Source organism: Rhipicephalus microplus, unplaced genomic scaffold, assembly GCF_043290135.1.
Source record: "Rhipicephalus microplus isolate Deutch F79 unplaced genomic scaffold, USDA_Rmic scaffold_15, whole genome shotgun sequence".
NCBI classification, from domain to species: Eukaryota; Metazoa; Arthropoda; class Arachnida; order Ixodida; family Ixodidae; genus Rhipicephalus; species Rhipicephalus microplus.
The window spans coordinates 1,800,830-1,813,409 of record NW_027464588.1 but is presented as its reverse complement, the minus strand read 5'-3'; the positions used below and the strand labels follow the sequence as shown (position 1 = coordinate 1,813,409).

The following is a 12,580-nucleotide window of genomic DNA, read 5'->3' as shown; positions in this document are numbered from 1 at the left end:
GTTTACAAAAAAAAAAAAAAAAAAAAGATTACATTTCTATCGTATTATTCACTTTACACAGTGGCACCAGATGGAATTTGGAAATGGTAGTCAGATGGATAGACGCTTGGAAACTTTGTTAGTACTGAAGTGCACGACTATGCGCTGAGTGGGCCAGATAAAAAAAAGTTGACATATGCTCCATATGCATACTAGACTCATTTTATTTCCGGTGTAACGCCGTTTAAACATGACTGTTTGGTCCTGGTTTCTACTGGTGGCTGTCTTCACTGTGGAATAAATATAGTAGACATGGGTCATTCGGTTTAGAAACGAGCACGAGAGCCCTAGACAGGAGAGCGAGGGCAGAATTTTGCTCGCCTGACTGCTTGAATGCAATGCCGCTTCCTCTTTCTATGTCTTCCCTTTCCTCTATACGTCCTCCCTCTTTTTATATGTTATTACTCATGAATACGCAGCAGTACAGCCAGCTCCATTTGGTTTTGTTGCGGTGATGCGCGCACGCATTGCCTCTACCAGCCACCACTCGTCTGCGGTAGCAGCTGAGAAGTGCGCGCTCTCACCACCAGGGTGGTCGTGGAAACTGCAGCACTGGTTCCCTATAACGAATTTTCGGATATATTGAACTTATTTTCGTGTTATATGGACTTTCGTCAAATCGAGGTTTGTGTGTAGTTGTGTCCTCACTGTTGTTCATTGTACCATTTCAAAGGGGCCTGGAGGGCACAACTACTTGCTAGAATCCCGTGAAACTATTCGCTTCTGTAGAATGAAGTAGCAACATGCCATGTTTATGGCGCCATTTCTGGTTTCGCTCGTACATTGTCGCGGCTGTCGTGGAGATGAGCCTGTTTAAAGTGCTACAAAGAAAATGGCTGCTGTTGCCTTTGCTTTTTTACCCGCTTCACCTAAAAATCATCTTTTCTGTCATCTCTATTAAGGAAACATTGAAATGCTCAAATCTCAGATGCATGCGGCTTGAAAAAATTTGGTGCACTTGGCGGTTTCAGGGTGGTTTACAGGACAGTGCTCTCCTCTATGCTCAATTCTGTGCAGCTGACGTCCTGTGCTGAGCACCTTGGTTGCCTTCGGCTTTGCACATTTGAATTCGGCCAGTTTGTGCGCCTCAATAGTGCAGCCATCCAAGCCCTGGCTGTGCTTCCTGTTGACGGGGAAGGTGAGAACTTTGTTGCTGTTGTCATGATTGCCGTGGAGATGGGTGACACCGGTTTTGATACTCCTCTCAGGAGCATGGAAAGCACTGAAATTTCTTTTATTAGGCTTTTGTGAGTAGGGAACTTATGGTTCGAAGCGAAATTGAAGTGAATAGTGGTTTTGGTCAAATAATCTTCAATCGAATTCGAATAGTACATATTACATATTATAGAGACAAATGGGCATACTTGTCGTGACCTAACTAACCTGTACAATACTTCTTAAAAACTGAAACAAGGCCTCTGCAAATGCAATTTTTTGGCTTCAAAGAAAGTGGAAACAAATGACAGGGTAAGCAAATATATTGAAAAAAATCATTTTAGGGGGTGAAGCTCCTAAAGCCGTGGCTCTGTCCCTCCTAGCTCATATGTGACCGCCTAGTTCAATTACTCACTCAGCAGATGCAGACGAACGGACGGACAGATCCTGGTTTACCAATGAAACCCTCCGAAGCTTCACCCCACTCATCATCACTCACTCCGTCATATGCTGTGACTTTTTCTTTTTGCATTACTTAATATCTGTGGCCTTTCCTAAACCAGAATCTGTCGTTTGTTTGTCTCAGTAGGTTTTTTTTTTTCTAAAAATGACATATTCCAAAACTATTGTAGTGGCCTGCCGTGCCCCTCTCCTTACGTAGCAAGGGATTTCTTGCAGTTCAAGCATCATAGCCGTATAAAGAGGTTAGTTTGCAAGCTGGAGTGCATCTGGCTTATTCAGAAAAGAATGGGCCCAGAACTACAAAAGCGAAAGGAAGCAGAGGCATCAAGCTTTCTGACGGGAAATCTATATCTGTTCGGGGACGTCTTAGTGGTATTATCATTGGAAAGCACCGAAACTATTATTGTTTGGCCATTAAAGAAGTAGAGCCAGCTTGGAGGACTTGCGAAAATCTGTGTGGGCCACATATTTTCACATGATGTCAAAGGATACCAATCAGTACCATGGCCTTCGCTTGAAAGACGCCGAAACTTGTTTTGAATTCAACAAAGGACAGTTAAATGGTGAATCATTTCTTCATAAAGAGCAATCTCCAGCATCTGTTATTGAGGCTGTTAAGCCAAATTATCTAGAACTAGCTCATCCCGAATTGCTTTTCAACTGCCTCCGTAAGAAAACTCAACCATAACGAGTTAGATTGTCGAGTAGGAGTGCGTTCCAAAAAAAACGTTTTCTTGGGCACCAAACACTGTAAATATGCACTCTTGACTCTTTGGTCGCTTTTCATGACGGCTATAGAGCATGTGTGAATGTGCTGAACTCTTTTCGAATGTTGCCAGGGCACTGTGCAGTGCTGTGCCTACACACTTTAGACCTGCGCCAACAATACTTTGCTGACAAAGCTGCACATCAGGCGACAAATGAGGCTTGCCAAACAAGACGTTTCGACAAAAAAAAAAAAATGTTATTGGTGATGAGTATCTATTGAATGGTTCCGTCGATTCGCTGTTATCTCGTACTTTTTAAATACAGATTGTCAACATTAAACGTGATTATCTCAAAACAAGCTTTTTCTGAACTCCATGTTCCATTTTCTCAGCCACCACAATATCCAGAATCATGTATTTCGGTCAGTAGTTGGATAACATAATAGGTAGGATTGTGCGAATATTTGAATGCTTCAAATATTTGAACGAATAGTTGAGTGTTCGAATTTGCTTCGATTCGAATTTAAATTAAAGAAAATTTGGAAGTATTCGCAACGAACGAGTAGGTGTGTATTAGTCCGGATGTAACCACCTGTAAAGTTATTTTCATGGCAGTGTAAGGGTGCTAAGCCATGAAAACACCTATTCAAGAGAAATTCACTCTGTCGCAAACTTTCAAATTTAAAGGGGCCCTGCAACAGTTATTGAGCATAATAAAAAAACGCTGCCAATCAGTAGTCGAGGCTACAGAGAACACGCGAAGCAAATCTTATGGTGCAGCGCGCGTCCTGCGATTCACAATAAATTTTGAAAGCTAAAAATTGCTCTCTTCTCTCAGCAAACGATACTATAAGCTCAAAAATCACTTGTCACAGCCATTGGCTCATTTGAGCATGGTGCACTCGGTCGTTACTGGGGCCGTCGGGGGAGGCTGCCTCTTGTCCACGAGTACGTGCGCGATCACACCGAAAAGTATCTGAAGGGGAAAAAAAAGAGAAAAAGTGCTCATGGTCATGAGACATGCGTGACGTTTTTTCTTTCGCCGTGCCATCTCTCCCTGCTTAGCTTCCAGCTCTTTTGTCGGCTTGAGAAGAGAGAATGAAATTGCAGCGTGTGAAAAATTTCTCGAACTCTGCTTGTACTGGACGGATTCCAAAACTTTTGTGGGGTAAATTTGTGAGGCGACAAGCTTCTTTACTAGCTCCATGGCTACTTGAAAAAGTGTTGCAGGGCCCCTTTAAATGTACATGTTACCTTCAATTCATCATTTTATTAAACTTGTAATCATGGCTTATATGCTCTAAGTATAATAAATTTCAATATGTTAGGTATTTTACAGGTTATCACTCGCATCCTACCGAAAGTCATATGCCACTACTACTCAAGGTTGTTTCGACTTACTTTGAATGAAAAAAAAAAAAGAAACATTTATAGAGGCCCTATCTCAATTAAAAAGTTATTGTGCAGGTCAGTTATGTCATGATATTCTCATTTTCTATATATATATCTATTACACACCATTTGAATTCAATTCGAAACTATTTGAGCAAAATTAGTTACTATTCTCTTCAAACCTAGAATTCACTATTCGCACAAGCCTAGTAATAGAGATTATGCCGAAGCAGAATTACTGTTGTGTGAGAAATTACTTTTCTGCAACACGAAACCTAATGGCTAATATTGAGTGATAATTTGGTAACTGAAGCAAAAAATTTGCAAAAAATGAGTGTTACAATTTTCAGTGCTAGTTCTGCCTCACCAAAAATAGAGAAATGACTTATTATCACAGGGATAGTAAAATCATTACTGTAGCTCTTATGGTTATGGAGAAAAATGTACATAAGTTTCGCCTAAACTACATGGCTGGTATAAGGCTTACCCTGTTCCCTTAATACAAATTGATTTATTTATTTCGAATACTTCAAGTTTTCAATCAGTTGAATCCAAATACTGTTATATTCATTTGAAAATTCAAAGCATTAGAATATTTGCACAAGCCTAGTCATATTATATGTGGCACTTAGACAAATTCTATCATTCGTTGCCTGACAGTCTGGTTATTGCTGATCTTACTTGTCATTGCGGAAATGGCTTGACCAATTTTTTGCTCATGCACTAAGAGATTTCATGAGCTCTTGCACTTGGTGAAAGTGCAGAGGAGAAAAGTGGGATGGAAGGAGCAGCGGAGCAATTAAGTACGAAGTACCAAGTCACTGAAATCTGTAAAGGCAACAAATTAAGCAAGATTTTACAGTTCCCAGAGCTTGCGGCTGCAACCAGCCTTGTAACAAAGGCCTGGCAGGCAGGCTGCTTGGTGTGTATTGTAACGGGCGGACGAGGACAACTAGAAGCACAGGGAAAAACAGGAGAGACCCTGCAAGCTGGGCACCATCTTGTCCGTTACCCAGTTTATTCTGTGTCCAACGATTAAACGTATCTCCCCGTAACATCATTGGTGAAGGTGCTGGGAAAATGCCTGGTGCTTTAGTGTTGCAGCTGCAATATATGCAGGCATGCAAGGCCTGTTGAGAGATTAAAAATATTGGTGTGACAATTTTCCTGTGACTAGTGAGGATACATGCTAGCATTGCTGAAGCAAACTGCTTTTCTCAAATGCAGGTCCCAAGGCAGCCTCTGAACCAAGCCTCCTGCGTTTGCTGAATCGATGCCGCACTGTGGGCGGTCAGCGTATGTTGAGCCAGTGGTTGCGACAGCCACTCTGTGACCTCAATCGCATTGGTAAGCGCTTAAAAACCAAGAAATAAATACTTGCCTCTTTTAGCACTTTTGTAATTAAAACAGAATTGCCAAATGAGGAAATGTGTGTGTGCGGTACAGTGAGTGGCTTGACAGTGACAGTGTCGGCCAAATAAGTGACCCTCTACACTCATCTAGCCAGGGTCGATCGACTCCACATGGCGCTACTGCATTTAAGCAGTGCTCAATGGCAGATTAGGGTACAGACGTGCAATAATTTACCAGGAAAATGTGATACGTGTGTCTATCCGATATCTCTCTCTGGCAGTTGCTGTTTATTCGTGGTGAGAGCGTCGAAATGCTCCTTGGCGTCGCCACCATGCATTAGTGGACAGCCATGAAGAGAGCTAGCACCTTTCCCCAGTTGGGCACTTTAAAATATATTTGCTCTGGTATTACAGTTGTTCATTTGTTGGTAGGTGGTGCACCTCAGCAGATGCAAATTTCGAAGTGGTGGTTGCTACATACAGTGGACTTCTCTTAAACAGAACTCGGAGGGGCAAGAAAATTTGTTCCATTTATGAGAAGTTTCATTTAAGCAAAGCCCACGAAATGAATGAAATATGACTTTATTTAAAAATCACCAACTGTGACTGACTGGACAAAAACATTTTGAAGTATTCAATACTACTATAGCTGATTAGAAAGAAAAATGTTTCTAATATTGTTGACTTGAAGAAAGGAGGTCATAACAATTTGCTTGGCCTTGTTCACACACTTTCTCACATACTAGGAGTGCATTGCTAAAAGGCTGGGTAGGAACTCTGTGCCGCCATCGTGTTCAAAGTAGCGCTGAAACGGGATGACAGCATTTCTTGCTGCACTGTCAGCCACTGAAATGGGCTTGAGATCACACACCATCTCATTACCACTTGAGTACAAGTCCTCATCTTGAACTTGAGCTATAGATTCCTCAAGGCTGTCTCCTCGAGTTCACGACGAGACTATTTAGGGCCCGTAATGAGACGTCGATTGCTTCTCGGTGTGCTTAGACATGTGCAATCACTGAATTGGCTTGGCTAGGCTAGTTTTGACATTTGTTCAATGGTTGCTTGACTGCCGTGGCCACTTCCATTGTTCATGGATTTTGCCCGTTTTAGTTTCGTTTATTCGATGTAAGCTTAGAAAAATGTTCCGATTACCAGAAACTTTTTACGATTAAATATATTGTAGGCATTCATTAAGCACATCATCTATCTTTACAAATATTCATCATCATGAGTGGTCGTCATCTTCTTCTGCTGTGGGGACTTGGCTTGTCTGAGTTCTGTGCCTTGGGCGTGGTCGCTTCATCGTGTCTTCCGGGCCTAATAAAGGTTGCCTTTACTGTTACATCACAAGTGGTGGAGTGTGCTCTACGATCTTCCGTCCTCTCCGAGCCCGATCTGCCTCCTGGAGCTGCGCTCAGGTCGTCGTTTGTACCAGGTGTCCGGTAACATGCCTCAGGACGAGCCAACCGGCGCTTCTGCGTCTACCTCCACGGCCCCGGCTACCACGGCCTATCCATCGTGGATTATCACCGCGCACCAGCGTGAGCCGCCCACGTTCGCCGGACTTCGAGGTGAAGATGTGGAAGATTGGTTGGACCAGTTCAATCGAGCGAGTTCCACTAACAACTGGGATGATCCTACCAAGCTTCGCCGTGTTTCATTCTACCTCACGGGCGTAGCGAAAACATGGTTTTTCAATCATGAAACGGACATTACGGACTGGACGCGTTTCAAGCAACAGCTTCGCCAAATTTTCGGCACCCCGGCGGTTCGTTCAGCTCTCGCGAAGAAGACACTGGATTCTCGCAAGCAACAATGCGGTGAGTCCTACACATGGTACATAGAGGATGTGCTTGCTCTCTGTCACCGTTTCAGCACGTCCATGTCTGAATCAGAGAGAGTTCGTCATCTACTAAAAGGGATAGGCACGGTCGCGTTCAATGCCTTGGTCATTCAGAACCCGACTATGGTCGCTGACGTTGTTGCCACGTGCCAACGCCTGGAAGAACTTGAATCCCAACGGTTACCGCCGGACAGCTCTGAAACCACTACCACGACTGATGCCTCATTGCGTGCCATGATCCGGGCGCTTATACGGGAAGAGCTACAATCTTTCGGCCTCTCAATGACACCGAGTCCACCTCCCCCCTCCAACAATGTTTTGCGGGATGTTATCAAAGAGGATTTGGCGTCCATGACCAGGCCAGCGTTTGTAGACACTCCAGTACCTCGACTCCAAGCAACGTACGCACAAGTCCTCGCTGGCTCACCACCCGTGGTACAACCGATGCCCGCACACTCGACGCCTGTCCCGCTGGCTTCGTTAACTCCGAGTGTGACTAGCCAGCCCTTTCACCCACCGTGTCGGCCGCATCGTCCGATCTGTTATTACTGCGGCTATCGGGGCCACATTGCACGCGTCTGTCGGAAGCGTCAGCAGGACGAGCGTCGTGGACTCGACACCTACGGACGGGATGATGGGACAAGCTGGTACGCTTTCCAACGTCGTCCTTATGATCCGCCGCTACGCCGCTCACCGTCTCCAACTGCGACATCTGAGCCAACAAGTTCCTACCGCTCTACTAGACGCCGCTCACCCTCACCCCTCCGCCGTTCCACGTCTCCATTGCGACCTGTCTCGCAATTCACCAACCAACGCCCGGAAAACTAACCTCTGCAGCTTTTGGAGGAAAAGCTGCATCGAACGAAAAGACAGAAATTCCTCCAGTGCGTCCATATAATACGATAGCTGTTTTAATAGAAGGTGTGTACGTGGACGCTTTAATAGACACTGGTGCCTCTTTGTCTGTGATTGATCGTTCTTTGTGCTCACGTCTACGAAAATTCACCACCCCTTATGATGGACCTACACTGCACGCTGCTCAAGGGGACGCCATTAGACCTGCCGCTATGGGCACCGCTCGTGTTTTCATCGCTGGTATTCTTCATTTTGTACAATTTGCTGTGCTGAATTCGTGTGCCCACCAGATTATATTAGGCTGGGATTTTCTGTCTACGGCGAACGCTTCCATCTGCTGTAAAGAAAATGTTGTTCATATGATGGAAACTGACTATGCCCTGTATGCGGATGACAAGCCCGTTCGCTTGCTCGCTGCTGAAGAGACCGAGCTACCACCTGGTCATCAGCGGATAGTTGCCATCACTTCTAATGTGATCGACTCTGGTGACGTGTTTGTCCAACCATCTGCACGCTGTCTCGCAAGAGGTATAGCCTTTGCTTCAGGTCTAGCGCGATTCCACAATGGCTCCGGACTTCTCTACACTACAAACCAGACTTCTGAGAAAGTTCTCATTCCTAAAGGCACCACAATGGCTTGCGTTTCTGAATCTCAACCTGTCTCTGTTGTCTCTCTTATGCCAGCGTGTTCTGACCTTCCTTCTATTGGACGTTCATCAAGCGTTTCTGTTCTTGCTGCGACTATTAGTCCAGAACTGACCTCTTCACAGACAGATGAGTTGCTTGCCTTGCTACAAAAGCATAGGAGATTGTTTGATGCCCATTCCTCATCTCTGGGACAGACGTCCATTATTAGGCATCGTATCCAGACCGATGGCACTTCCATCGTACGCCGTCGACCATATCGCGTCTCTTCATCCGAGCGTGAAATCATTGAACAAAATGTAGCCGATATGCTGCAACGGAACATTATACGTCCCTCCGCGAGTCCTTGGTCATCCCCTGTTGTTTTAGTAAGGAAAAAAGATGGCTCCGTGCGGTTTTGCGTGGACTACAGAGCACTTAATAAGATTACCCACAAGGATGTTTACCCCATGCCGCGCATAGACGATGCTTTGGATTCACTGCAAGGTGCTGAGTACTTTTCAAGCCTAGACCTGCGTTCAGGTTACTGGCAAATACCCATGCACGAGGATGACAAAGAAAAGACAGCGTTTTCAACACCAGATGGGCTGTATGAATTCAACGTCATGCCATTCGGCCTTTGCAATGCTCCAGCAACATTCGAGCGGATGATCGACACAGTTTTACAAGGCTTGAAGTGGAAGACTTGCTTGTGCTATTTAGACGATATCGTTATTTTCTCGTCAACCTTCCCTCAGCACTTGCAACGACTGGACGAAGTTCTTACGTGCCTTGCAAACGCAGGCCTTCAGCTGAACACCAAGAAGTGCCGTTTTGCGAGCAAGACGATTAAAGTGTTAGGCCACATCGTAAGCAAGGACGGTATTCGTCCCGATCCTGACAAGATTTCCGCTGTCCAACACTTCCCGCGTCCTGAAAAAGCCAAAGATTTGCGCAGTTTCCTCGGCCTCGCTTCTTATTTTCGCTGATTCATTCGAGACTTCGCCTCAATAGCTTCACCATTGCACAAGTTGCTCGCTCGGATCAGGCGTCGCCTTTGTGTGGTCTCCTGAATGTGAAGCGGCGTTTGCCCAACTGAAGTGTGCACTCACATCCGAACCAGTCCTCTGCCATTTCGACGAAACCGCGCCTACGCTCCTGTATACAGACGCTAGTGGTCGAGGCATTGGTGGAATTCTTCTACAGCGAGACAAATCTTCACGTGAGAAAGTCGTCGCATACGCGAGCCGTGCACTGACCCCTGCTGAAAAGAATTATACCATCACCGAACAGGAGTGCCTAGCGGTCGTATGGTCGATACAAAAGTTTCGACCTTATCTCCACGGCCGCCACTTTACTGTGGTTACGGACCATCACGCCTTGTGCTGGCTCTCGACAATCAAGAACTTGTCCGGCCGCCTTGGTCGCTGGATTCTTCGCTTACAAGAATACGACTTCACTATCACATACAAGTCGGGAAACAAGCATCAAGACGCCGACGCCCTTTCGCGTTGCCCGCTCTCTTCGGAGCCGCTTAACAAACCCGCCACTGCTGCACACGAGAAGCTTTCGGCCGTCTCTTCCCTACATGTTTCGTCATTAACTACTTTGGACCCAACTTCTCCAAGCGAGTGTGGTTTGTTCTTATCTCACCAACATGCTGACCCTTACTGTCGCCGCATCATGGACCGTCTTGACGGTACTTGCCGGCCCCCTAACGCCCGTCTTCGCCGACAGCTGACGCAATTCAAGCTCAACAACCACGTCCTGTACCGTCATATCTACTACCCTGATGGTCAACGCTGGGTGCCCGTTCTACCTCGCTCTCTTCGGGCTCAAGTCCTCAAGACATATCACGACGACATGTCTGCTGGACACATGGGCTTCCAGAAAACGTATGACCGCATAAGATGTCACTACTACTGGTTGGGCTTGTCCACCTGTGTCGCGAATTACGTTGCCTAATGCGCCCTTTGTCAGCGTCGCAAGCTACCTACATCAACTCGAAGTGGACAATTACAACCGCTCCCGTGTCCCCTGCAACCATTCGAGGTAGTTGGCATTGACCTGTATGGTCTGCTTCCTATGACTGTCACGGGCAATCGTTGGATAGTTACAGCTGTCGACCACCTGACCCGCTACGCCGAAACAGCTCCCGTGCCTTCTGCATCAGCTTCGGAAGTGGCCGACTTCATCCTTCGAGCAATAATCCTTCGACACGGAGCTCCTCGTGTAATCCTGAGCGACCGTGGAAGAGTATTTCTTTCAGCACTCGTCGAAGAAGTGCTCAAGGCAGCCGGCACTACACACAAAACAAGCTCCAGTTACCATCCTCAGACGAACGGTCTGACTGAGCGCTTCCATCGTACACTGTCAGACATGATTGCGATGTATATCGAACCCGACCACAGAAACTGGGACACCATTTTGCCATTTGTCACTTTTGCGTATAATACATCTGTACAGCGCACAACCGGTTACTCGCCATTCTACCTTGTCCACGGTCGCTTCCCTTCTTCTTTCCTCGATGTTTCGTTCTTCTCTGCGCCTGTCAAACTATGTTCATCTTCAAGTGAAGAATACGTGTCTCGTCTACTTCATTGCCGCCACCTGGCTCGCGTCAACACTGAAGCCAAGCAACAGGATCGCAAGCTTGAATATGATGCCTCCCATCGTGCCGTGTCTTTCAGCCCTGGCGACGAAGTCCTCCTTCTTACACCCATTCGCACTCCCGGACTGTGCGAGAAGTTTCAATTACGTTTTATTGGCCCTTACACTGTCTTGGAGCAAACGTCTCCTGTGAATTATCGCGTGGCACCCGTTCTTCTTCCGACGGACCGCCGCTACAGGGCAGCAGAAATAGTCCACGTATCCCGCATGAAGCCTTTCATACGGCGTTCATCTTCGCTTTAAAATGCGGCCAAGAACTGCGGTCAGGATGACCGCTTTCACGTGGGGGGGGAAGTTAGTGTAGGCATTCATTAAGCACATCATCTATCTTTACAAATATTCATCATCATGAGTGGTCGTCATCTTCTTCTGCTGTGGGGACTTGGCTTGTCTGAGTTCTGTGCCTTGGGCGTGGTCTCTTCATCGTGTCTTCCGGGCCTAATAAAGGTTGCCTTTACTGTTACATCACAATATAGGAGACCAACCAAATGTGCTTAGATAGTTTCGTTTATGCGAATTATCTGTTTAACCGAGTTTCGTTTAATGGCAGTCCACTGTACTATCATTTAGATCATTGTCATTCCACATTCCTAGCAGGTGCATGTCAATGAGGTTTTACTGTATTTTCTGTGCGAACAGCGTTGTGTACTCTTTCTTTCAGAGGAGCGTCTGGACCTTGTGTCTCTGCTTGTGGACGACTGGGAGCTGCGACAAAGCCTTCACGAGCAGATGCTGCGACAGTTCCCAGACCTCTTGAGGCTGTCACGTAAACTCCACAAACAGCGAATCTCCCTGCAGGTACGGCTGCTGTGTGCTTCCTTGCTGGGGTTCTAGCTGGGACACTTAAAGACGACAGTCTTTCTTGGGGACCTTCGACGGGAAAATTTTGATCTGTCTGTGAATTTGTCTGTTTATCCACTCTTAATGGCACCGGGTACTTGAAACGGCCGACCCTATCCGCAGCGCCCACAAATGTTGCTCAAGATTCAGTGTTCATACTTGTGCCATTCTCAATTAAAAAGCAATTACAGTTTAACCCTACTACAACGAACGCCGCTTTACAGAAATTCCTGCTACAACGCAAAATTCACGCTTCCCCGTCAGCAGCCCATAGGAGTCAATGCATAAATATTGTCGCCTCAACGAACACTTTTAAAGACGATAGACCTTTTAAAGACCTTCGACAGAAAAATTTTGGTCGGTCTGTGTACATTTGTCTGTTTGTCCGCCCTAATGATACCTCAAACGGCACCGAACGACTAACCCCATCCGCAGCGGCCACCAATATTGCTCAAGGTTTAGTGTTCATAGTTGTGCGATTGTCAATTAAAAAAGCAAATATTGTGCATATGTGAGGCGCCATAACAACATGTCTATGTTTTGTATGTCTGCCTTTTTACTAGAAGAGGACACACACAAAACACTCTTAGGACTGTAGCCTTTAACGTGCTGCGCTGACAGTGCAACGCGATGCTCAA

General features: G+C 46.1%; 1 protein-coding gene across 2 annotated transcripts in view; it reads left to right on the top strand.

The window, feature by feature from the left end:
- LOC119185177 (DNA mismatch repair protein Msh2) overlaps nt 1–12,580 on the top strand; it is a 157,354-nt gene that overhangs the window by 42,457 nt on the left and 102,317 nt on the right. For both annotated transcript variants that reach the window (XM_075883121.1, XM_075883120.1), the window contains exons 11-13: nt 1,057–1,177; nt 4,983–5,102; nt 11,764–11,900. In XM_075883121.1, coding sequence (XP_075739236.1) covers nt 1,057–1,177; nt 4,983–5,102; nt 11,764–11,900 — 378 coding nt within the window. The remainder of the gene's footprint in view (nt 1–1,056; nt 1,178–4,982; nt 5,103–11,763; nt 11,901–12,580) is intronic.